A 25,369-nucleotide genomic window follows, 5' to 3' on the forward strand; every position below is an offset into this window, starting at 1 on the left:
CTGGAGCCTCCAGTCCGCGCTCCCGGTTCCGGGCCACCGTAGGAGCCTTGGCAACTTGCTGTGGGGCCCTGGCTTCCTCTGCAGTCCCGAGCTCTGGCTCCCAGCTCGAACCCGGTCCCCTCCGCCCTGCCGCGCCTCAGTTCCAAGCGCGCTCGTTGCGGCTGTTTCCTGCCAGTGTGGCCAGGGCGCCACCTGCCGGCGTCCTGCGTCCCCAGCAGACCAGCCGCCAGCCGCCCAGGAGCCCGGACCCCTCCGCACCTGCGCGTTTGAACCCGGGGATAAACGCGGCCTTACTCATCCACGAGAAAAACAGAACGGACAGAGGATATGAACTGGCGGCTCAGAGAAAAGGGAGCAGAAAACAACACAGTGTGTGGCAATGTTTCACCTCACGCTTAACCAAATGAAATATGGCTCATCTCTGCAACCGACAGGATGGGGTCACGCTGTCATTTGTCAACTGTGAGGTGTCCACTGGTCTGATGGCAGTGGTCGTCCGAACGCTGTCCCCCAGTGCCCTGCCCACCCGAGAGTTAGCCCGCTGTTCCTCTTAAAGCATGCCCGCTGCCCCACTTGGTGGCAAAACCCTGGGACGCAGCCGCCGTCCTGGTCTGCGGGGGAGTTCCACGGGTCCAGGGAAGAGGACAGAAGAGGTGGGCCCACACAGGCCTGCTGTGGGGAGAGTCTGAGATTAAGAGATATGATGGCCTGGGTCTTGTCCCCCAAAATTCACACGCTGGAGTCCTAACCGCAGTACCTCAGCAGGTCTGCACAGAAGTCATCGAGTTAAAATGAGGTCGTTAGAGCTGCTCCTAATTCAACGTGACTGGTGTCCATATAAAAGGGAGATTTGAGCGGGGTGTGGTGGCGGCGCACACCTGTGGTCCCAGCCACTCAGGAGGCTGAGGTGGGAGGATGCCGCTTGAGCCCAGGAGTGGAGGCTGCAGTGAGCTGTGATGGCGCCTGTGAATAGCCGCTGCACTCCAGCCTGGGCGACAGAGTAAGACCCCGTCTCCAAAATAAATAAATACATAAATATCTTTAAAAAGGTAGATTTAGACACACACGGAGGGAACTCCACGTGAAGTTGAAGACAGACAGCAGTGACGCGCCTACAAGCCGCAGAACGCCGAGCACCCTACACGCCAGGGGCTGTGGGGAGGCTGGGGCGGCTGCCCCACCCACACTCCATCTCAGACTCCCAGACAGGAAATACATGTCTGCTGTTTCAAGGCCCCCACTTTGTGGGACTTTGTATGGCAGCCCTTGAAAACCAATACAAGTGGGGAAAAACAGGAAATTGAGGAAAACCTTCATTAGTGTAGACCACCCTGGGCCTGTACGTGCACGTGTCAGGTTATGAAGTATGGAAGGCGCCGTTTCCTTAAGTACTAAGTGTGACAGTGGATATCGCTGACATTGCCCTTTGACACTTCTTGTTTTATGTTTATTGTGGAGGGACATCCTCAGTCTTTCAAACACATTTTGGCTTGTGATACACATTTTTTAGAGCAATTTTTGTGAAACCATAGATAAGTCAAGAACTTGTGTTATTTTTGAATATGAGTTCCATCGTGGAACCCGAGCACCACAGACAGCTTAAAATATCAATGAAGCGTTGGGAAGGATGTGGCTAACGAATGCACAGTACATCGATGGTTTGAGAAGTTCCATTCTGGTGATCTTTATCTTGAAAATGAGCCACGTGGGCGACGTGAGACCAGGGTGGATGATGAGCTGAAAACTGCAATGGAAGCGAATCCATATCAACCTACGCGTGAATTAGCAGCAAGGTTTTTTTGGTTGTGTTTTGGTTTTTATTTCAGAATATTATGGAGGTACAAACGTTTTGGTTACATAAATGGCTTTTGTACAGTTTGAGGCAAAGTTATAAGTGTGCCCATCACCCGGATAGTGCATTGTACCCATTAGGTGTGAATTTACCAATCCCGTCCTCCCCCCCACCTGCTCGATTGCCGATGAGTTTTATTTCCGTATATGCACATCAGTGCCGTTCAACTGGTTCCAATTTAATGGTGGGTACATGTGGTGTTTGTTTTTCCATTCTTGTGATACTTAGAAGAATGGTCTCCAGGTCCATCCAGGTTAATACAAGAGGTGTTCGTTCACCATTGTTTTTTTTAATGGCTGAGTAATACTCCATGGTGTACATACACCACATTTGATTAATCCACTCATGTATTCATGGGCACTTGGGTTGATTCCACATCTTTGCAATTGTGACGTATGCTAGCAACAAAGTTTGCGTTACTATTCCAACAGTACTGGACCATTTGAAACAAGTGGGCAAGGCAAAGAAGCTGGATAGATGGTTCCGCATGAAGGAAACGAGTGTCAGAAGAGAAATCGTCTCAAGGCTTGCCTTTCTCGGCTGTCACAACATAAAGGCTGAACTATTTCTACGCAGTATTGTTACGTGTGATGAAAAATGGATTCTTTTTGACAATCACAAGCCTTTGACACAATGATGGTTGGATAAAGATGAAGTCCAAAACCAAATATTTGTCAAAAAAGCTAACGGCGTGTGTTTGGTGGTCCAGGGCTGGTGCTATCCACTACGCTTCATGAAACCTGGTCAGTCCATTACAGCGATGTCTACTGCAACCCGCTGGGTGAAATGATGAGGATGCTTGTGATTAAGCAGCCAAGATAGGTCAACAGAGACAGGCCAATCCTCTTGCAAGACAACACTCAACCCCATGTCACCCAAACAATGCTGCTCAAACTACAGCAGCTGGACTTGGATGGAAACTCTCTGTCATCCACCGTTTTCACCAGACCTTGCACCAACTGACTACCACTTCTTCCAGGCTTTGGACCTCTTCTTGCAAAGAAAAGTATTCAATTCTCAACAAGCTGTGGAAATGCCTTTCGTGATTTCATCGCCACTCGCTCTCCAGGCTTCTTCACTGCTGGCATAAACAAGCTACTGTTAAGATGGCAAAACTGTCAACAGTGAGGGTGCATACTTTGATTGATTCTATTGCTTATTTGAGACATGATAAACTACAGTTTTGATTTGACATCAGACATTTCATATTTAGTGACCTAACATCTGGGAAAAGTCCCAGGAGCCACCTGCGGATGGGCTCTGATGAATACGCGGCCCCCACTTTTGCTTCCCAGTCTCTGTACTGTTTGAATTTTCTGCCATTTCTTCACAGCAAATGTTTTAGAGAAGTGAGAACAGACATTTATAGCCACCTGGACCCATACATATAGCAAACTGGGGTTGTCCCTAAAGTTCTGCCCCTGCAGGCAGTTCCTGGAGCAGCCCTGGGAGGAGTCCTGGGGCCTCAGGGGGTTCATCCTTCCTGCTGACCCCTGGCTGGGGTCCCAGGCACTGCTGGTCTGGGACATGCTGGTGTTGGTAGAAACTCTCTCTCTCCTGGGTGCCCCGTCCTGTAGGCTCCTTCCCAGGGGCGATTTTTCTTTTTTTTTTTTAGAGATGGGGTCTTGCTCTGTCGCCCAGGCTGGAATGCAGTAGCGCAGCGCAGTCACAGCTCACTGCAACCTCTACCTCCTGGGCTCAAGCATCCTCCTGCCTCAGCCTCCCGAGCTGGGACTACAGGTGTGCACCACTACACTCAGCTAATTTGTAAATTTTTTTCCTAGGGATGGAGGTCTCGATATATTGCTCAGGCTAGTCTCAAAATCCTGGCCTCACGTGAACCTGCCTCAGCCTCCCAGAGAGCTGGGATCACAGATACAAGCCACCGTGCCCAGCTACACCCCAGGGACATTTCAACAGCTCTGTTCCAAAGGGGGGTGCAAACGTGGGGGGAAGCCGGGGAACTAGGGGTGGCATTGGGGCACTGGCAGGACTTTTAGCTCTGTCCTCAGAGAGGCCTAGAATCGGCTACAGCCCAGGAGTGGTGAGCACGCCCAGCACCCAGACCCTGGTTTCCGAAGAGCCCTGGAAACTAGGCTGCAAGGAACCAGGGTTCTGCAATGGACCAATGTGTCCCCCAAAATTCAGGCTACAAGGAACCGGGGCTCTGCAATGGACCAGATTTGTCCTCCAAAATTCATGTGTTGAAATCCTAATCCCCAAGGTGATGTCATCAGGAGGTGGGGCCTACCCTGAGTGCCCACGGAAAAGAGACCCCGGAGGGCTGCCTCACTTTCTACCACCTGGGGGTACGAGAGCCAGTACCGAGAAGAGCCCTCTGCAGGGGCTGACCGCGCCGCACCCGGGTCTCAGACTCCCGGCCTCCAGGGCTGGGAGACACACCCACCAGGTGACTGCTTTCAGCAAGGACCAGACTGACACCACGAGCCTCCTGGCACGACAGCCATGGCATTGCCCGCCACCACTCTTGCCAAAAATGTCCAATCTGCGTCTGGCCAAGAGAAAATGATCAGACCTAAAGAGACCTGGACTTGTCAAACCTGTCCTTGTTGAAGACCCAGAGCGGAAGGGTGGGAGACAGCTCCAGAGGAGCCCCCCGCACGGGACAAGTAATCCCCCCCTGGATCCCAGATTTTTAAGAAAGCTACGAAGGACGTGCCTGGGACACTGGGAGCCTTGGATAACTGTTCCGTGTCCTTGTTAACTGCAGGGAGGTCCGTGTTCCTGGGAGAAGGAGACTGCAGGGCCGGGGCTGAAGGGTCGCAGCAGCGGCTCCTCGCTCTCCGATGTGTCAGCAAAAGAGGTCGGAGAAAGGCAAGATAGGGCAGGTGTGTCGAGACTGCAGCAGTGGGCAAGTCTGGGTGAACGGCATGCAGGTGTGCGTTGTGCTACTCTTGCATCTTTTCTGAAAGTTTAAAATGTTGTAAGGAAAATGGTGGCGGGGTCGGCATTTGTCTTCTACTGCTGCGTTACAGATCATCACAAATTCAGCAGCTTAAAATGACACACCCAGGAGTTGTCTCGGGGTCTCTGTGAACTGGAGTCTGGCACAGCCTACCTGGGTCCCGTGTTCAGGTCCCACCGGGCATCGGCCGGGCTGTGTTCCTATCTGGACCTCAGGGTCCTCTTCCTGGTAGGATTCAGCTCCTCACGGTTGCAGGACCGAGGCCCCAGCCCCTACAGGCCACTGCAGGGTCCTGCCACGTGCACCCCACCTCTCTCCTGTGGCCCCTCCAGTGGGCGGGGTTCCTCTCGGTCCCCACCAGGCTCCGCACCCTCCTGGGCTGCCCCAGGGCCTGGGAGACCTTACCCAGTGACCCCCAGCCTCTCGGGCAGCCAAGGCAAACAGCTCACAGGAACACAAACAGACGCATCGGCCCGACCCACCCCAAGCCTGTGGGCCACCCCCACCCTTCCTTCCCTCTGTCCCCTAGATGGCACCAGCCCTTACCTGTGTGCCTCCCCCACGCCGGGCCCTTGAGAGGGTCTGAGCTGGGAGTGTGGCTGTGGGGACCCTTCCTCCTGCTGCCCCGTCTCCTGCCCTGAGCACACCAGGCTCCCTCGCCGACGACCCTCCGGGGGCCTTGGCACAGGCTCTTCCCTAAGCACACCTGCCCGACGTCAGTCTCCCCTGGAGATCGTCTCCTCCTGGAAGCCCTCCCCACACCCTCCTGGGGTGGAGATGGCCGGGCACATGCCACACGCCGTGGCAGGCCGGGGTGGGTACCAGCCACCCGGCGCCCTCTCCCTACACCTGGGCAGGGCATTCTGGAAGTGCCTGGGGGCTGGCAACAGCGGTGGTGCCCTGCCGGTGGGCTCGTCTTCTACACCCGCCCCACACACGCAGGCTGCTGGGGCGTTTTTGTCTATTTATTTAAAACAAACATCTGTGCGCTTTATACAAGTCCAGCTCCCGGACGAGTGGGTGGGTGGGGCTGAGCTGGGGGGGAGAGAGAAGACAGCCGTGGGGGAGGTGTGGCCCCCACCTGGACAGCAGGGCCAGTGTCTCCCTTCCTGCCACCTGCCGGCCGGCCCGAGGCAGCCCCTCCCCAACCGAGCTGACGGCTTCCCACGGACACCTTCCCACACAGAAGCAGCAGGGTGAGGGAGCCTCTTCTCAAAGCAAAATAAATAGGAGGGACTAACCCAGACTGGGCGTGGGACAGACGCAGCCCGCCACCCCCACAGCCCCAGACCCTGGGGCAGGGCATCCGCATCGGGTGGGAGAAGAGCCGGCGGGGGGCGCCAGGCCGGCCAGGCTCAGGGGCTGCTGGGGGAGGGCCGGGCAGTGCCTGGTTCTGCCGCGTCACAGGGGGTGGGGCAGAGCTGGGCAGGGGCGGGGGCCAGGTGAGCCCCCAAGGCTTTAAGGCAAAGCAGGGTGAGGGTGTGCGCAGCCCAGGGCTGGGCCAGCCTTTGGCACGGTTGGGGGAGGGCGGCCGCAGTGACCGCAGGGCAGGGCCAAGGACAGTGGCGGGCTGCAGGAGGGCCGGAGCCCCTTGATCCTGAACCTCCCACACACCAGGGATGCAGTGAGGCCTTGGCCTCCGCCCGACGTGTGTCCCCACAGTCGAGTTCCTGACCCAGTCCTGGTGGTCAGCAGAGCGTGTCTGTGTTGAACGACAGCTGGGCCTGGCGGGCGGCAGACAGGCCAGGGTGAGGGGGGTCCCCTGGCACCCCCTGTTGCCAGCCGAGGGTGATCCTGCTGGACCCCACTGGGGCACCCCCCCCCCCCGCTGGACCAAGCTCTCCTGGTGTCTGGTGGCCACAGTGTCTGCATCACCCCTGTCCCCAGGCGCTGGTCCCTTCCGCCCCCATCTCTGCTCTGTAGCCCCTCAAAGGCCCCAGCAGGTCTGGGCTCTGTGGTTGGTCACTCCCGTGCCTGTCCCTGGTCCTCCCTGGTCCACTCTAGTCCTCAGCACCCAGCAGGTCCCTGTCCACCACGTGGCCTGTTCCTCCCCCCCCTCCAGGCCCTGGAGCCTGAGCCCCAGAGTGGCCGCGTCCAGTGGGCAGAGCCGCCCCTGCACTGGCCCTGTGGGGCCTCGAGTGGCCGTTACCCTGCAGCCTGCTCACCCGCTCCTCCTCGAAGCTGATGAGGCCCTCGTCTTCCGTGTCCAGGTCCTCGGGCTCATCTGCCACGAGTGCCCGGAGCTCCGTGGGGGTGGGCCGGGGCCGGAGCAGGCTGAGCAGGCGGCCGAGAGGGGACTGAAGCGCCGAAGGCGGCTCTGTCTCCTGCTGCTCCAGGTTGTCACTCTGCTTCTTGGCGAAGTTCACAAACACCTGGTGGGTGGAGGAGGTGAGTGGGCGTGGCAGGCCCGGGTGGGCGTGGCAGGCCCGGTGGGCGGGGCAGGGGAGTGGGCGGGGCAGGCCTGGTGGGCGCCGAGCCCTGGCCCGGTACTGACGTTGTCCAGCGTGGTCTGGCTGACCGAGTAGTCCTCGATGCCCAGCACACCTGCCACCTGCTCCATCTTGCTGAACACCTGGGCCAGTGAGATGTGCTCCGACTTGAGCTGGTACTGCACCTTCGTGTGGTGCCGCTCCTGGGGGGCGGGGAGGTCAGAGGCTGCTCGGGCAGTGCCGGCCACGCCCAGCCCCCCGGGTCACGCCCACCTTGAGCACGGCCTCGGGGAAGTTCCGGCTGAAGAACCGCACCACGTCCTTCACGCTCTGGCTGCTCTTGGTCCGCACCGTGATCATGTAGCCGTCTCCAAACCTGGCAGGACAGGCTGGTGGCCCGGAGCCCAGGGAGCCCGGGGCACCCCGCTGGAGCCCCGTCCCCGCCCACCGCAGACCCCAGACCCAGGCCGCTCACCGGTTCTTCAGGTGCTGGATGCTGCCCAGGCACCGCAGGCGCCCGTTCACCATGATGGCCAGCCGCGTGCACAGCGCCTCGCACTCCTCCATGCTGCGGGCAGAGCAGGGGCTGGCACCGGAGGGGTGGCGCCGGGAGGGGGCGGGGAGCACGTGTCCTACCTGTGCGACGTGAGCACCACCGAGCGCCCCGTCTTGATGAGGTCGAGGATGAGGTTCCAGAGGAAGCGCCGGGCCTTGGGGTCCATGCCTGTGGTGGGCTCGTCCTGGGGTGGATGGCAGGGTCAGCCGGCCGCACGCGCCCACCCACCCGGCCTGGCCGGCCCCCGCCCCGCCTGCGCTCACCAGGAAGATGAAGGCCGGGTACCCAATGAGGGCGATGGCCGTCGACAGCTTTCGCTTGTTGCCGCCGCTGTAGGTGCCAGCCGGCTTGTCCGCGTACTTGGTCAGCTCCAGCTTCTCCAGCGCCCACCGCACCACCTGGCCAGGGAGGGCAGAGGTCAGGGGCAGACGTCAGGCACCCCTCACACCGGCTCCCCCGCCCGTCCCCGCCAGCCCTCACCCGGGCTTCATCCTTCCAGGGGATGCCACGCAGACGCGTGTACAGCTGCAGATGCTCCCGGGCCGTGAGCTCATCGAACAGGGCGTCGAACTGCGGGCAGTAGCCGAGGCTCTGCTGCACCTGGAGCAGCTCCTTGAGCACGCTGGGGACGCAGCGGCCGTCAGCACCTGGGAGCGCAGCCCCCCACCCCGCCCGGGGCACGCCCGCAGCACCTGTGCCCGTTGACGAAGGCCTCGCCCCCCGTCGTGCTCTCATCCCCTGTCAGCATCTTGAAGGTGCTGGTCTTGCCCGCGCCATTCACGCCCAGGAGGCCAAAGCACTCGCCAGGACGAACACCCAGGCACAGGCGGTCCACGGCCAGAATGCGGCCGATTTTCCGGGACTTGTAGACCTGGCCGAGGGGAACTGCCCACTCAGTGGGGCGGCCAGGCGTGGGGGCGTCCCCCAATCTCCCTGCCCAGGCCCCAGCCCCACACCCTGAGCCCCGCCCCACCCAGGCCCACCTTGGTCAGATTCTCAATTTTGACCATGTCATTGTCAGCGTCCCCCCGGAGCACTCGCTGCCGCTCACTGGCCACGTCCACGTCATCCTCCACGGGCTTGGTAGACACAGGCATGCGCCTGGGAGGACACGGTGGGCAGTGCCTGGCCCGGCCACCCACCCCGTGTCCCTGCCAACACCCACCGGCCCCTCTCGCCATGGCCCCTGCAGGAAGGGTGGGCATCACCTGGCCCGGCCACCTGCCCCCGGCTGCCAGAGCCCACTCACTGTGGCTGTCGCAGGAAGTTGTACTGGCACATGAGGGTGAGGAGGAAGCCCACAAAGCCCTCGACTGTCATGGCCACCAGCCCGCGTGTGACAATGTCCCACTCGAACGGGGACTTCATTTTGTCAAACTGGCCTGTGGGGCAGCCGGCACAGGGCCTGAGCCTGGGGCCTCAGAGACTACCCACCTCTCCGGAGGTGCCGCTGCCCCCACCCCGCTAGCCCCAGGCACCCCTCACCGATCTTGGCGTAGTACTCGTTGATGTACTCGTTGTACGCCATCTCCATGAGCCCGTGGCCCAGGTTATAGTTGGGGAAGATGAGGAAGCAGCTCTTCAGGTAACTGTTGACAACCTTCAGGTCCTGAGGGCCACGGCACAGCCTGAGCACCACCGGCCTGCCGAGGCCCCGCTGCCCCATCCCCGCGGCCCCCGCCCCCACCCGCTGCTCCACCTTGTCGTGCTCGAAGAGCTGCAGCAGGAAGGTGGCCACGGTGGCCGTGATGCCAATGAAGAGGTTGATGACAATGAGGAACACGTAGGCCGAGCTGGGGACCTCAAACCAGAAGGAGGCCGGGTACATGATGGGGGTGATGGACCACCTGTGGGTGGGCAGGCAGGTGGCGGGTGGCAGTCACTGGGTGGGCCCCGACCCTGCCCGCGACCACTCCTGTACCCGTCCCCCTTACCCATAGAGCAGGAAGAGGGAGAGGACAGCGGGGAAGTTGGTGGGCGACGTGTAGGCCGGCAGGTCGAACACAAACAGGATGATGACGCAGCAGGTGGCCGGGACCAGGTAGTTGAGCTGCAGGACAGGGGTGGCTGGTGAGGAACCGGGGCAGAGTGGGGCGCGGCGGGCAGGGTAGGGTAGGGGAAGGGCCGGGGCTTCTGGGGCCCCTCTGGCCGTGTGGGGCGCACCATGTCCCACACGTAGTTGGCCAGCCAGTAGATGACCGGGTTGCAGCCGCTGACGAACTGCAGGTGCTTGGCCTTGGTGGATTTCTCGGCCACCAGGAAGACCACGAAGCTGGCTGGCACGAACGACATGGCCACGATGATGAAGATGGCGATGACCACGTCCGTGCCCTGCAGCCTGGAGGTGAGGCAGCCCTGAGCCCTGTGCAGCCGGGGGATACAGGGGGGCCCCCACCCAGCCCCCACCCCGCCCCCACCCCGCCCCACGTACAAGTAGTCCAGAGAGAGGCTGGCGCTGGTCTTGTTCATGGGGTGGTTGGTGACGGTGATGCCTGTGCACAGGGGGGCAGCTCAGACCCTGCTCCCCCCGCCCCTCCACCCCCACCCCACCCGACCTACCGTAGGCCGCCGGGTTGCCCTTGCTCTTGGGCAGGTTGGCGCGCAGGATGGCGTTGTTGAGGCTGTTCAGGTAGGTGGGCATGCTGTGGTAGCCCTTGTTGTTGTAGAAAACCTGGGGAAGGAGAGCAGGTCCAGAAAGGGCCCGGGAGCCCCCGTGGGTCCCTGCAGGCTGCAGGCGGCACCGGACCCTCAGAGCCTAGGGCCAGGCTCACCCACCTGGGCTGCCCTGCGCACGGCGATCTTCCGCACCATGGGCGGGGCCCTGGCGCCGAATGAGGCCGGGATGGACTTCTGGACGTTGCCAAAGGTGATGGCCCCATACCTGGGCACACAGGTGGGAGGCGCGGTGAGGCCGGCGGGCAGTGGCCAGCACCCCCACCCACAGCCCCTGCCCCCAGCTCACCGGTGCAGCCGGAAACGGTCCGAGGTGAAGAGCAGGTACTCGGAGACGTTGTGGCCGGTGACGTCGGTCAGGATGTCGCCCGTGACCACCCGCATCTGGGGCGGGTGCCCGCCCACACTGCTGGGGCAGGAGAAGCCGGTGCCCTGCGCGGAGCAGGTGCAGCGCACGGGCTCCCGCACCAGGCGCGGCAGGGCGGGTGCCGAGGGCCACGTCTCTGTGGGCACAGCGCAGCGCGGTGAGACACGTGCTCCGCCCCCCCGTGCCCCCCAGCAGGCCCCTGCGGGCCGCTACCTGGCCCCGTGGTGGGCGGCAGGGAGGAGTTCCAGGCCTGCGGCAGGTCCTCGTCTGGGGACATGGGGGAGTCGGACGGGGCGGGCGAGGGTGGGGGCGGCACGAAGTTGGACAGAGGCAGCCCCTGCGTGAAGGACTCCAGGCACATGCTGTCGAAGAACCGCGCGGCCAGCAGGCGGGACTCCCCACTGCTCAGGTTCAGCGTGGGCCCCAGCGAGCCGTTGGCAGGGGACTTGAGCACGCAGGTGGCGCCCACACCTGACGGCAGCCGGAACGTGCTCACGAGCTGCTGGGGGCTGGCATCAGGTGACAGCCACAGCCTGGGGGCACGACAGTGAGTCAGGGCCCAGCTCCCCTCCCTCACCAGCCCCCACCTGCTGCAGCCGCCCCAGCCCCAGCCGCCTCACCGGTCCTCCCGGCGCTCCTCGTTGGCGTAGGGGATGAAGTTGCCACGGGGCTGCGTGTAGTTGTGGTACTGGGAAGGCGACAGCACCAGCGGGGGCAGGTCACCTGGGGGCAAGCGGGGAACCCTGAGTGGGTCCCAGCGCCCAAAGGCCTGAGCCTGGTCCCAGGAGGCCCGAGGGCAGGGCGGGGCTGAGCCGGGCCGCTGGGGGCGTGTGGGGGCCCGGTGGCCGTACCAATCTCAGGGACAGACAGGGCCACAGTCATGGCCACGCAGACGAAGAAGGCCGGCAGCAGGATCTGGGAGAAGAGCGCTTTGGAGTTGCGGCGGGCGCAGTGGAAGCGCTTGACCAGCAGCCCGTGGAACTGTCGCGCCTTCAGCCACCAGCCCTCCAGCTTGCGGCTGCCCTGGCCGACCTGTGACAGGGCCTCCGCCTCGGCCTCTGCGCAGAGCGGGGAGCTGAGTGGGCGCCCCACGCCCCACCCCCACCCCCGCCACCCGGCCCCGCCCAGCGGCGCCCACCTTGCAAGCTGACGTTGTCTGGGTCCTGCGGGTTGTCAAAGAGGGGGCGGTAGTCGCCGTAGACGTCGGTGTAGCCGGCTCCCTCATCGCCGCGGGCAGAACCCACCGAGGACGCCGACTGCAGTGACGCCTGCGACTGAGCCAGCTCCGAGCACCGGGCCAGGTTGCCGGCCTGGGCCCCCCCAGGTGCCGGGCCCCCCACCCCAGGCAGCACGTCCTTCCTGGACTCCTTCACATCTGCCATGGGAGAGGCTGCTCACCCCGCAGGCCTGCCCAGGCCCAACTCCCAGGCCCATCCACTGTCCAAGACCTCCGGCCACCACGCCACCCCCCAAGGACCCCAGGCTGGCCCCTAGTCCCTGCCCCGACGGGTGCTCCCGAAGACCAGGGAGGGGCCCGTGCCAGGCCCCCGTCCAGGCCCTGGGGGTGGTGGGCGCTCGGCAGCACTGGGCCCTCTCACCGGCCTCGCTGTTCTCCAGCGACTGGTCCTCCTCGGACACCTTGAGGAACACCTCCTCCAGCGTCGTGTCCATCAGCCCGAAGCTGCTCAGGTGCAGGCTGTCCAGACTGCACTCCAGGTGCTGCGGAAGGGCTGGGTGAGGCAGCCTGTGCGGGCGTCCAGGGCCGGCCTCCTGCCTCCCCCACCCGCCTGCCCACCCCGGCCCTGCCCTGCCTGCACCCCTGCGCTAGGCCCTCGCACCTGGAAGAGGCGCTCAAAGGCCCCCTTTCTGGCGGCCTCGCTGGGCAGGATGTAGGAGAGCTCCGTGCTGGTGTCCGAGACCAGCAGGCAGGAGGCCACGTGCTTACGGATGAACTGTGACACCTGGGTCTCAGAGCAGCTGCTCAGCTGGGCCCGACCTGGGGGGCTGGAGGCCAGCCCGGGCTCTGGGGGGCAGGAGGATTCACTCAGGGGCTGGCAAGGGGAACCCTTGGCGAGACACCACCAGGCTAAGACAGGGCCATTGCCAGAGGGTGGGCCAGGCCCAGCCTCTCCAGCCTGGGGTCTCGGGTAGGGTGGCCCGGGGAAGCGCCCACTCAGGGGCCTGGCACAGACCTTGGGGGCCCCCGGGCCCAGCGGGCTGCTTGACCAGCGTGAGACGGTAGCCGTCACCGTAGGCGCCCTTCAGAAAGAGCGGGGAGCCGCAGCACTTGAGCTTCCCGTGGGAGATGATGGCGATGCGGTCGCCCAGCAGGTCGGCCTCATCCATGTGGTGGGTGGACAGGAGAATGGTGCGGCCTGGGCGAGGCCGGACCAGGGTCAGGGGCTGGCAGGGTCAGGGGCTGGCAGGGTCAGGCAGGGGCCGCCCGCGCCCACGCCGGCCTGGTGCCCCACTCACCGGGCTTATACTTCAGGATGAGGTCCCAGATGGCGCGGCGCGCATAGGGGTCCACGCCAGCAGTGGGCTCGTCTAGGATGATGGCGCGGGAGCCGCCCACAAAGGCGATAGCCACGGACAGCTTGCGCTTCATGCCGCCCGACAGGGTCTGCACCAGCGAGTGCCGCTTGTTGGAGAGCTCCAGGTCCTCGATCATCCTGGGCACGGGAAAGAGAGTGTGGGACGGGCACTACGAGACTCACCTGCGACGCGGCCCACCCCGCCCCACCCCGCGCACTTGTCCATCTCCTTGCGGATCTCCTCCTGGGCCATGCTCTTGAGCCGTGAGTAGAACCAGAGGTGCTCCTCCACCGTGAGCCGGTCGAAGAGCACATTGTGCTGGGGGCACATGCCCAGGTTCTTGCGGATCTCGTCCATCTCCGTGCGGATGTCGTGCCCGTAGATGGTGGCTGAACCCGATGTCGGAGGGAACAGGCCGGTCAGGATGGACCTGGGTAGGCAGGTGGGGTCACGACCCGACACCCCCTGCAGGGATCCCCCCACCCCGCTGGTTAAGGACTGCTGCTCTGGCCAGCAGCCACCGAGACACCCACATGGTGGTGGTCTTGCCGGCCCCATTGTGGCCCAGGAAGGAGACGACCTGGTTCTCGTAGAGGTTTAGGCTCAGCTTATTCAAGGCCAGCTTCTTGTCGTCCTTGTAGACCTTGGTGAGCTTGTCCACACAGACGACCAGGGGCAGGTGGGTGGGCTCCTCCTCCATGCCACGAGTCTCCTCTGCACCAGGGAGGGTGTTAGCGGGATGGGGGACAGCACTGACACTGCCCCAGGCCCCTCAAACCCGGCACCTGTCCCAGCCAACATTCTGGCGCCTGCCTCACCAAGGCGCCGGCTCTCCATGGCGCAGGCCTGGTCTTCCTCCATGACGCTGAGGCGGGGGGCCCGTGCCCACGGCCAGCTCCACTCCCACGCTTCCGTCCGCCCACTGCCCAGCCAGTAGGACTTCTGCAGTGGGAAGTACCAGGGCCGGGGCAGCCCGTACATGCCTGGGGGCCGGGGGGGGAGGGGAGGCTGACCTAGGGCCTGCGGGTGACCGTCCACCACATGGGCCACGTGCCCACCCAGGGAGCTGTCCGTGCTGGGTCCAGGAGGAAGCCCGGAGAGCCGGCCCTGCCCCCACCTCCCAGAGTTGGCCAGTACCTGGGTGCACAGCCTCGATGTACCACGTGAGCACACCGTAAACGACGGCGTCCACTATCAGCATAGTGACAGCGAGGAGGAGATTGAAGTCGTCCCCTTCCACGGGGGACTGGCTGAATGTGTGCCACTGGATGCCCACGCCTGCCACCTCGTACAGGGCGAAGTACTTGGAGCCCAGGCCAAAGGCTGTCGTGGACATCAGGGACTGGGGAGGCAGTGGTGTCAGCAGGTGGGCGGGAGCATAGACCCCCGCCCCGGCCTGGCCCCACCAGCCCAGGACCCTCACCGCGATGCACTTCTCGAAGGCAGTGATCTTATCGTGGGCCACCTCCTCGCGGATCGCCACGTACATGTAGGGCACGTAGCTCAGGAAGTAAATGATACCTCCGCAGGCCGAGGCCAGCTTGGCCTTGGAGTACAGCACGGACACCAGGAAGCTGGGCAGGGGCCAGGCGGGTCATCAGCCACCAGACCCCCGGCCCAGCACCAGGCCCTCCTCCGCAAGCCCCTGCTGGGGTCCAGGGGTGCTCCAAGGGGGTGTGCACACGTTTTGGAGTAAACGTAAGGGACCCCCTGCCACTGCCTTGAGACCGTGTGGTTAAGTGGGCTGACCCGGCCCGTGAGCGTGCCGGGCTCCCCCCACCAGCCAGTGCTCACCAGAACATGATGGTGGCCACGGCGTAGACAGCCAGGAAGAGCCAGATGATGAGCACGTGGCTATGCATGAGCACCTGGCCGTACTTGAGGATGGCGGTGAGCGCCGACACGGAGATGGAGAGCTGCACGAAGCCCGTGATGAACCAGGCCACCCAGTGCACCGCGTTGTTCAGGCCCATGGTCTTCATCACCTGCGGGCAGGGCGCACGCGGCCTTGGGCACGGCTGCAGCATGGGGCGCAGCCCACCCCGCCAGCCCCGCCCGGAGCGAGGGTGCCTGTCCCACCCGCCCACCTCCTTCAGCCGGTGCTCCTTCTCCGCCACGATGTGCTGGATGGTCATGGCCACGGAGTAGACCCAGGAGATCACCATGCAGAGCGGCATCATGTGCTCGATGACGAACAGGAAGCTGGGGTGGGGGCACAGGGTGAGGGAGGGCTGTGGCCTGAGCCCGCCCAGCCCGCAGGCCTGTACTCACTCGTCCCGCGTGTAGCAGGGGTAAGGGAACATCTGCACGTAGCTGCCTGGCTCCACCACGTCATGCCCCACGAAGGTGTTGATGATGGCACGCTCCATCATGTCTGCAGGGGTCCAGCGTCAGGGGCTGGCCTCCCCTCTCATCCCCTCCCCGCTTCGTACTCGTCCGACCCCTCCCCGTCCCCGTCCCCGTCCCCCTCCCTCTCCCTGTCCTGCCCCTCTCCCCTCCTCGCCCCCCACCCCCTTCATCCTCCCCCATCCCCTTCCCTGCCCCCCCATCCCATCCCCCCTCCCACCCCTCTTCCCCTTCCCACTCCCTCCCCACCCCCACCTCTGCCTCCAGCCCACCCCTTACCCTGAATCCAGACGAAGCCATAGAGGAAGTAGAAGCGGCCGCCAGTGTTGGGCCCCGGCCGCCAGTAGGCCCGGCGAATCTCGTTGGTCTTCTCAGTGAAGCTGGAGTTCTGTCGGATCTTGTAGTGCACGTGGGGCGGCAGGGAGCCGTCCTTCCGAGTCTGGAAGATCACACCTGGGGACCCAGGCAGGCCGGGTGGGGCGGGGCCAAGAGAACGGCGGGGAGGAGCCAAGGTGTAGAGGGTGGGGCCAAGAGGGGTGGGTGGGGCCAGGGCTCAGAGGGGCAGGGCCGAGAAAAGGGTGGGGTGGGGCTACAGGGGTGGGGCCAAGACAGAGGGGCGGGGCTCCAGGGCAGGGCGGGGCCGAAGAGTGGCGGGAATGGAAGGAGCTCCATGGGCCACACTGGAGCAGGGCGAGGCGGGAGTGACAGGTGGCTCACTGGCAAACACGGTGACGTTGTCCTGGTAGGCCTGATTGAGCGTGTAGTTGACAATGCTCTCCTCGTCGGGAAAGCCCTTGAAGATGTCCACGCTCACCTGGGGTGGGGGCATCGTTCGAGCCAGGCCTGGGCAGGTACAGGCGCCCCCTCCCAGGCCCACGCACCCCACCTTGGACATGAACTGGATCCAGCCACAGGCGGCGTTGTCAATGGTGTCCAGCTGCTGCAGGAGGGCGGAGCCGTTGGGCAGTGAGAAGTTGTCCTGGCGTAGGGCCGGTGGCAGCTCGTCCAGGGACAGGTTCAGTGCCTCCGGGTGCAGCCGCAGCTCTGCCACGTACTGGGGGTGGAGGACCGGCTCAGAGGGTGGCCTGTGCCTGTGCCCGGGCAGGGGGCTCCCGCACTGCCCTCGCTGCCTCCCACCCCAGGCGCCCACGGCACCTGCTGCAGCCAGTGCAGGTGCTGCTGCAGCCTGCCCTGCTCCAGGAAGCTGCGGATCTCTGCCGAGATGTTGAGCCAAACCTGGGCGTAGTGAGTCACGTTGCCCACGAAGGCAAAAGTCTCGTTGGCCTGCAGAGGGGGAGGGCGTTGGCTCCGGGAAGGACTCTGGCCAGCATGGGGCTCTCCTCCCTCAGCCCTCAGCTACTGGCCGTCCCCAACAACCACCAACTTTGCTCTGATCAAACGTTACCTGGAGGCTGCCAGCCCTCCCACTCCCCACCTCTGTCGGCACCCACGGGAAACCGGCTCTGCCCTCTGCTCCAGGGCAGCACGGCCTCCGGACCCCTAATCCACAGCTTCTTCCTGGGACCCCTCTCCACGCATCCTGTGAGTGCCCCGATACTCGGCCCTCATCTCCCTGACCCTTCTCCGAGGGACCCCTCTGCCCAGGACTGCGCTTCCTCCCCAGGCTCCGTCCCAGGCCGTGTCCCCCCTTGGCGTCTGCTGTTCCAGACCGAAGCCCACTGGATGCTGCTCTGGAAGGTCTCTGCACACAGCTCTCGTCCACCAGCACTGCCCTGGCCCTGGCCACACCCAGCTCGTGGGGGGCCTCCCCAGTGCATCCCACAGCAGCCCCGGGAGCTCCCCAGGGGAAAGCAGCCAAGTGCCCCGCACCTTGAACCCCGTAGGCTGCCCCACCGGCCTGCATCCCACCTGCGGCCGCACCGTCCCCACGCTAATTCTGCTGACCTCCCTCTGCCCGGGGCCCCTGGCCTGCAGAAGCCAGACACCTAGCGTGCCAGACCCGCGCACCTTGAGGATGACGCGGTCCGCCTCAGAGCCCGCCGGCGCGTACAGGATTTTGGGGTTGCTGGTCATGAGGTGCACGAGGAGGCCCAGGTTCCGCTGCTCCTTGCTCGTGAAGCCCAGGGAGCTCATGTTGCCCCGACGCAGCGCCTCGGGTTCTATGGTGCTGGGGTGCGGGAGGGGTCAGGAGGGTTAGAGTGCCAGGCTCGTGGGCAGTGGGGCAAGACTAGGGGCTAGGCATGGGGTGGGGCGCCGTGCATCAGGGCCAGGCTGTGCCACCAGCCTTCTCACCGTCCCCACCGGGCCCCCCGCCGCCCGCCTACCGGTTGTTGCCACACAGGATGGGCTGCAGGCCGGCCCAGAGCTGCACGAAGGCCGAGCACTGGCCCTGCAGCGTGTCGGGGGAGGTCGGGGCTGCGGCGGATGGTGCTCCCTCCTCGGTCGTGGCGTTCGAGCCCGTGCCTGCCCCGGCTCCGGTGCCATTGGCCACCCCACCCAGGCTGCTGGCTGGGGCCCCAGGGGCCCGGCCAGTGCAGGCACCCTGGGGCAGCAGCAGGGCCAGGGCCGACAGGACGTCCACGTCCTGCAAAACCTTCTGCGCATCCAGCAGGTCCTCCAGAAGCGCCTGCAGCCTCCGTGGGGGTGGCGCCTGCGGCTGGGCTTGCGAGCCGTTCGGGGCGTCCAGGCCCAGCTGAAGGGACACAGGCGTGTCATGGGGGTGACAGCAGGTGGGGGACTGAGGGAGGACCTGCAGCCAGAGGTGAGCAGGGCCCTGGCCAGGGCCTGGGAGAGACAGATGGGGCCGAGGAGTGGGCAGGGCCCAGGGGCAGGAGTCGGGGCACCCTCCCACGCACAGCCTGGGCCCAGGAGCCCCTGGGACACCAAGTAGCCGCAGCACCTCCTCCAGCGCAGGCAGCAGCCGGCGGGCAGGGCCTCACCTGCTGGGCAATCTTGGCCGTGTCCAGCTGGTTCTGGAGCTCAGCAGCCAGCCCAGAGAAGCGCCGGGCGCGAGCTGCAGCCTGTCCACTGCACACGGCGTCCCGGTAGCCCTGCAGGGCCGTCTCCTGACCCTCAGGTACTGTGAGGATCTGGCCCAGCTCCCTGGAGCCCGGTGCACAGGTGAGCTGCTCCAGGAGGGCAGGGGCCAGCAGCAGCTCCTGGGGTAGGACACAGGGGTCAGCTGGGGCCACACAGCCAAGGGTGACTGAGGGCCTGGCCCTAGACAGCCTCAGGCCTCACTCTGCCAACCCACTGTGCCAGTGCTGGGGCTGTCTGGGCTCTACAACGGGGGCATTCACACTGTCGCCCTGCCTGCGCCCTCCCCACACCAGTGACAAACTCCCCGGGACCCTCCCTTGCTCCCCGGAGCAGTTCTGTATTATCAAGGGGGCCCTTTCCTCACACACTGGGCAGAAGCCCCCCCAGAAGCAGGCAGCACACCTCCCACCCACCGACAGGCCCTCACCTCCATCCGGAATAGGGGATGGCCACCCGGGCGGCCCCAGGGCTCCCGGCCCCTGGGGAGGCCGCCCTCAGAATCCAGGGTTTGAGAAGGGCCAAAGAGCAGGCTGTAGACCTGGGGGTGTGAGGGACGGGGCTCAGGCGGGGGCCTGAGAGCCCTGAGGACACCTCAGCTGCCCCAAACACCCTCCTGCAACCAGGGGGTGTGGGGAGGGCAGGGAGGGAGGGGGCGGGGCAGCCAGGGTGGGGGGCCCCACCTACGAGCAGACGCACTGTCTGGGACACAGCCCTGCCTCACCTCGGGTGGGTCCACACGGGCAGCCAGGAGGGCCTGGGCGGTGCTGTTGGGCAGTGACAGGTTCTGCATCAAGAAGCGCCGGAGCTCCTGCGGGTCCCTGGCCACCGAGTCCAGGGAGAAGGAGGACACTGGATGGGCAGGAGAGCGAGGATGAGGGGCCGGCTCCACCCGGGCCACGGCACCCGGCAGGCTCAGCGCCGAGCCCCAGCACCACCGTGCGGGACTCACACCGGTGCAGGGGGAGGGGACCAGGCCAGGGTGGGCAGAGGCAGCCCGGCCCTCCCCGCCAGGGCGCACCTGCAGGTCTGTCCGAGTGGCTCCCCCAGGTGTGCGGGCCTGTGCTGAGAGCCTCCAGGTGCTGGCGCAGGGCCTCGAGCTCCGAGCCCAGGCTGGGCCGCCCTGGGTCGAACAGGTTGCCCTCCTCCACCACGCGGTCCAGGCGCTCCAGCAGCTGAGTGACCCTGCACCACACCGGATGTCACCGCTGGGATGGGCGGGACCGGGGTGGCGGCTCCAAGGGACGGGCGGGTGGGCACTCACGTGGAGTTGGCATACTGGAGGAAGCCGAACTCATCCCGCTGGCCATCCGGGCACAGGGACTGCATGACGGGCAGGATGCCGGCGGACGTCAAGGGCGCTGCCGTGTAGAAGGCTGGGGGGACGGGCGGGTGAGAGGGCGGGGTGGGGGATACAAGGGGGCGAGGAATTGAGAAGGAGGAGGGGGCAGAGGCCGAGACGAGAGGAGACACTTAGAGAAGGCCAGGAAGGAGGAGCAACGTTACGGAGAGGACTGGGACAGAGCCTCGGCCCTCAGCTGTGCTGCAGGCCAAGGGTCTGGTGCAAATGACTCCAGCAGGTCAGAGGTCAAAGGGCCACTTGCCACCCCTTCCCCCATAACTCCCTCTCCCCTCAGCCACTGCGGTGCCAAAATGCCAGGGCATCCCCCCCAGAAAATTCAGGCGTGACACTGCCCACAGAGCCCGGCAGGACTCGGAGGGGCCCCACTGGGCAGTGACCTCTGACCTCTCTGGCCAGCTGGTTAGCAGAGTGAGTGCAGGAGCCCACAGGAGCATGAAGGGAGAGTAGCTAGGCTGACGCCGACCCAGCCCCAGCCCGGCCAGCCCAGCCACCCCACCCCCAGAAGGCACAGCCAGGCCGGGAGATGACTCAGCCACTTGACCTGGCCACCAACTGTGGCCCAGGTGGCCCGGCCCTGCACTACCTACCGCCACCCACTGCACTGCCCAACCCCAGTTGTGGGCCAGCTGTTCCTGACAGCGGCAGGGTCTGCAGGACTGAGGGCTGGGGGGTGTTCAATGCAAGCGGGGAGGGCGCTAAGCTGAGCCGGGAGGACCCTTGGGCCGTCCCGTGGCTGCGCCCGGGCCAGCAAGGAGGTGGCCGCTCACTTACAGACTGCATGCGGGCCGCGGCCGAGGACAAGAGACCATGCAGGATAGGGGACAGGTCAAAACAGAACAGAGGAGACCAGTGAGTGCCTGAGTCCCCTGGAACCGGCACTATTGTCACTCGCGGCCACATGGCCAACCACAACCTCCACAGCCCGGCCAGCAGACGCGGCCCAGGACTGTTCCTCCGGGAGTTGTGGGAACAGGGGCGTACGCATGCAGACGGGGACACACGCTTGCAGATGGGGACATGCGTGCAGACGCACACACAGAGCAGACATGCGTGATGCCGTGAGGGCTGCCGACCCCTCCCCGGCCCCCACCTGGGCCGCGCCTGCCCCTCACCTTCCTTCACAGAGATGGTCGGCTTCTTCTGCCGCAGCCCCAGCAGGATGAAGAAGAGCACCAGGGGGATGAAGATCTCGAAGGCCAAGACCCACTGGAAACGGCAGCACATGAGGCATAGGCCAACGGGGCAGACGTGCCAGCCGAGCCCTCCCCAGCCCCACCGCAGGGGAGCCCAGGCCAGCCGGGGTTGGCATGGGCCCGTTAGGGTTAGCAAAGGTTTCCGCCCCTTCCAGGGCACCAAGAGGGTGGGTGCTGTCTGCCCAAGCAAATCAGGTGTCCCAGCCCCAGCCGAGGCTCTGCTGGCCACACTGGGGGCTACCTGCTCTCTGAGGAGCCTCAGGGTCAACGGAGACAAATCAGCCAGCTTGTGGTCCACTCTGACCCATGTATCTCCCAGCTTATCTTCTCCCTCCCTACCTCCAGGGCTGCCTGGGCAGGATCTTGGAGGCCATCTGAGCCACTGCCTCTGCCTGCAACTCCTACACTCCCCCGGGGTCACCCTCATTCCCGCTGCTGCAGCACCCTTGCACCCCCATGCCAGGGCCTGAGGAGATGAGGCCTGGCGTCAGGGAGGCCCAAACTTAGCCCATGGCCCTGAGTCTCTGGGAAGACGTGATCAGGGAACTAACAGCCCCCAGTCCCCAAGGTGAAAGCACCTCTTTCTGTCCTGTTCCCTCCCCCTGACCCCAGGCAGCCCAGCCTGTCCTGGGCCTCGGGGCTTGGTTTTCCCGGGACAGCTTCTGCTACCCAGGGTAGGCACCAAGGCAGCCCTGCTGGGACCTGCTCAGAATGGGAGAGAAATGCCAGAGGCCTCTGGGGCCCAGGCGTTCCTCTCACTGTCACCTGGAAAACGAAGGACCTCACCAGTTCCCGCTCCACACACCCCGGCTCAGGGAGGAGGGACAGCGGCTTGGGCCAGCTGCTCTCTGGTAGACCCCCTGCAGCCCAGCCCTCTCCCCCAGGGCGGCCCCCTCGCCCAGCTCAGACCACGTGGATCTTCTTGGGGGCACCAGGTCTCCTTCATCCTCACCCCCCACCCCAAAACAGACCTCAGAGCCCTCACCCCAGCGTGCTCTGGGTGGCCCAGGGCCTGCGCCCCCGTGGGGGGTGGCTGCTTCTGTGTTTACTGTGTTCTGACAATAGCGCTCTGTGGTCTGGAACACGATGCTGTGTGTCCGCACCCCACGCCCGCCCAGCCCGTGCCAGCCTCCACCCCCTCCCCAAGCTGGGACGGAGCCCAGGGCTAGCTGAGGAGGCACGTAGGCACCTACAGGGCGGCAGGACAGGCGCGTGCCATGTGCTGACAGGGTGGGGGGGGTGGCTGCACACCAGAGCAGCAGTGCTGGAGGCAGGGTCGCCCTCCAGGCCCCAGCCCTGCCCACACCCACCCGCCACCAAGCACCTCTGCCACTGCCTCTGCAGCAACAGGCCACGGCTGCCTCCCCCATTGCTATAGCAACGGCCTTGCTCGAGCTGCTGGGAGGAGGAGGAGAGTCCTGGCTGGCGGGCGGGCAGCAGGAGGCTACGGGGGCATCTGGTGACAGGCAGCAGCACAAGTCCAGCACCAGCAGGGTGCCCCGCATGGGTGCCCGCAGGTGGCCATACCTTTGTCCCTCAAGACCAGCACACAGCCTTCATGTTGTCCCAGGACCTGGATGACCACTGTGGGCTAGACACCCCCACCCCCTCCCCGCCTGCTGTGTCAAGGAGGAGAACACGTGAGACCAAAGGGTGGCACTGCCACCTCCCACCCCAGTGGCTCAGTGACAATGATCCTGACCCTCCACCAAGAGCAGCCTGTGGCCCAGGGTAGACCCACCTCCAGCTAACTAAGAGGGGACAGGCCACGATCCCTGACAAGGAAACAGGTGAGGAATTTCTGAGCAGGAAACAAGCAGGGCAAAGTCCGTGGCTCCTACGCCCCAACCCCGAGCTGGGCGCAGCTGCACCCTGCCCCAGCAAGGCACCCAGCAGGCAGGGTGAAACCTCCACACATCCAAGCCTGGCCACACAAGTCCAGTTCTGAAGCCCACAGCCCTCCCCGGGAAAGTGGGGTCCACAGGAGTGTGCCCAGCATCTAACCAGCCCCTGCCCCAGCCTCAGGTTACGAGCCTGGCAAGGACTCGGCCTCCCTAGAGGGAGAATTTTCTACTGCTGGGGCCGCAGGCTAAGGACCTCCACTGTGGCCCAACCAGCCGACTGAGCCCTGTTGGGTGGGGCCGCTCCTCCAGGTGGGACAGTGGGCACCTCCCACTTGCTTGCCAGGTGTTCTTGCAAGCCCCTGCTCCCTTCTCTGAGCCTTGGTGTCCCCCCTGGCCGTAGGATCCACCATTCCAGCCTCTGCTCCCAGGCCCTGGGGCCAATACTAACACATGCCCACATTCCAACCCTGCCCTGCCCTTGCCCTGCTCTGTTGTCCCCAGTGAGCCAACACCCAGGGCTGCAGGGCTGCAGGCCCGATCCACAGGACCCCACACCAGCCAGCCCCAGGCGCCCTGGGCCAGGAGCGTACCTAACCCTGGCTCCCTGCCAGGGCCAGGTGCCCAGGGGAACCCTGCCAGGCTGTGATGGTGATGGCTACCCCACCCTGCCTGCAAGCCCACTTCCCTGTGGTGCATTTGAAGCCCTCCACAAGAGGAGCACGGGCAGTGGCCAGTGTGGCCCATTGGGGTCCCAGGGCCCACGCTGAGCAGGAGGATACCCCATCTCAGGCCCTCACCCACTCCGGGCCCTGTCCTGGATAATCCCGACAGCCCTTTCAAAAACCCAAGCTGGCCCAGGCCGCTGCCTGTGCACTCCCCTTCCCTTGTGGGGCCAGCACGCCCCCTCCCCACCAGGACTCCTGTGTCTGACAGCTGCTGTGTCCTGCACCCTCAGCCCTCCTGGCTGCCCAGGCAGTGCTGGGGAACCTGGTGGTCACAGCTCCAAACAGTGGGACCCAGCCCCCAGAGGAGGCTGGGGACCAGGAAGGAATCAGAGGGTGGGTCAGCCTCCAGAACTGGCCCCAAAGGACAAAGGGATGCTGAGACGCAGGCTGGCTGAGCCTAGCACAACAAGGACGTTCCCGGTGCTGAGAAAGCTGGAGCAAGGGCCGGTGCACCCGCCAGGAGGGACGGGGGAGGTGCCTGGGACCAACCTCCTCACCGGGCGGCTGCCCAAGGGCAGGGACAGGTGGAGGGAGCGGAGGGGCAGGGTCCCCAAGGGGCCCCGGCGGAGCTGGGCCCAGGAACACGGAGTCCCCGGCCGGACGGCGTCCCCCAGGCCTGCCCTTGGTCCCGGGAGCGGGCCTGCGCCAGCCAGAGGCCTGGGCCTCCTGCCCGCGCCCCGCAGAGGCCCGAGCGCTGCGGAGGGCGCCCGCCGTGACTCAGCCGAGTGCCGCGGCCGCCGGCCGTGGGCACGCGCGCCCTGCCCAGAGGCCGAGGCCGGGCTGGCAGGGGGCTTCGGCCCGGCCGACCCCGCGCCCGCCCGGGTCCGCGCGCGCCCGGCCGCCCCCCGTGCACGCAGGAGCGCGCCGCCGGCCCCGTGCGCGCGGCTGGGCTCACCGGGCTCCGGCGCTTGAGCGTCACGTTCTTCCAGAGCAGCAGCTGCAGCTGGTGCAGGAAGCCCATGGCGGGCCGCGCTCCGGCCGCTCAGCGCCGCGGCCCGCTGCTCTGCGCCCCGCCGGGCCAGCTCGGCATCGCCGCGGGGGCGGGTCTCGGCGTCCGGGACCGGCCGCGCTGGCTCCGCCCCGGCGGCCGGCGACAGCCACTCGGCCCCGCCACGCCCCCGCTTAAAGGCGCCGCGCGCGCGCCCTGCGCCCGCCAGGAGGCGCCCGCTCCCGCTCCCCGTCCCGCTCCCCGCCCCCTTGCTCCTCATCCCGCGCCCGTCCAGCCCCCGGTCCCGCTCCCCACCACGTTTCCTGTCCCGCTCCCCATCCCGCTCCTCGCCCCGCTCCCCACCCCACCCCCCGTTCTCCCCCTCCCGGTCCCGCTCCCCACCCCGTTCCCCGTCCTGCTCCGCCCCCTCCCCGTCCCGCGCCCCATCCCGCTGCCCGTCCCGCACGGGGCGCCACTCCTTCCCCCAGGGCCGCAGGGCTGGAAGACTCCCGCAGGGCTCTGGTGGGCTCGGTCCCGGGACGCCCTGAGGGCAAGCTGGGAAGACGCGGCCCCCACCAGGTCTCCCCGCCCTGCCGACACTCCCAAGTGGCCGAAATCTCCTTTGGATGTGAGAG

General features: G+C 65.1%; 1 protein-coding gene across 2 annotated transcripts; it reads right to left on the reverse strand.

Moving 5' to 3' along the window:
• Positions 1-5,735: 5,735 nt before the first annotated feature.
• ABCA2 (ATP binding cassette subfamily A member 2) lies at positions 5,736-24,816 on the reverse strand. 2 transcript variants are annotated; one of them, XM_069477132.1, is made up of 49 exons: positions 24,702-24,816; positions 21,157-21,250; positions 20,816-20,818; positions 19,946-20,057; positions 19,703-19,866; positions 19,406-19,533; positions 19,112-19,222; positions 18,585-18,803; positions 17,970-18,337; positions 17,653-17,812; positions 16,840-16,968; positions 16,571-16,738; positions 16,402-16,498; positions 15,964-16,137; positions 15,610-15,712; positions 15,426-15,540; positions 15,133-15,323; positions 14,762-14,912; positions 14,476-14,680; positions 14,157-14,321; positions 13,872-14,052; positions 13,556-13,768; positions 13,279-13,475; positions 12,996-13,178; positions 12,642-12,826; positions 12,402-12,522; positions 11,942-12,178; positions 11,655-11,861; positions 11,424-11,526; positions 11,017-11,336; positions 10,726-10,939; positions 10,539-10,644; positions 10,323-10,434; positions 10,195-10,255; positions 9,927-10,101; positions 9,698-9,813; positions 9,463-9,610; positions 9,249-9,372; positions 9,013-9,145; positions 8,747-8,864; positions 8,456-8,634; positions 8,244-8,385; positions 8,027-8,161; positions 7,844-7,947; positions 7,683-7,775; positions 7,481-7,583; positions 7,273-7,410; positions 6,944-7,150; positions 5,736-6,502 (listed from the first exon to the last, which is right to left on the reverse strand). In XM_069477132.1, the coding sequence occupies exons 1-49, from the start codon at positions 24,765-24,767 to the stop codon at positions 6,467-6,469; spliced, it is 7,314 nt and encodes a 2,437-aa protein (XP_069333233.1). In that variant the 5' UTR covers positions 24,768-24,816; the 3' UTR covers positions 5,736-6,466. The 2 variants fall into 2 exon arrangements, with proteins under 2 accessions (XP_069333233.1, XP_069333234.1); XM_069477133.1 differs by lacking the exon at positions 20,816-20,818.
• Between the last annotated feature and the right edge of the window lie 553 nt (positions 24,817-25,369).

Source organism: Eulemur rufifrons, chromosome 7 (assembly GCF_041146395.1).
Source record: "Eulemur rufifrons isolate Redbay chromosome 7, OSU_ERuf_1, whole genome shotgun sequence".
Classification (NCBI taxonomy): Eukaryota; Metazoa; Chordata; class Mammalia; order Primates; family Lemuridae; genus Eulemur; species Eulemur rufifrons.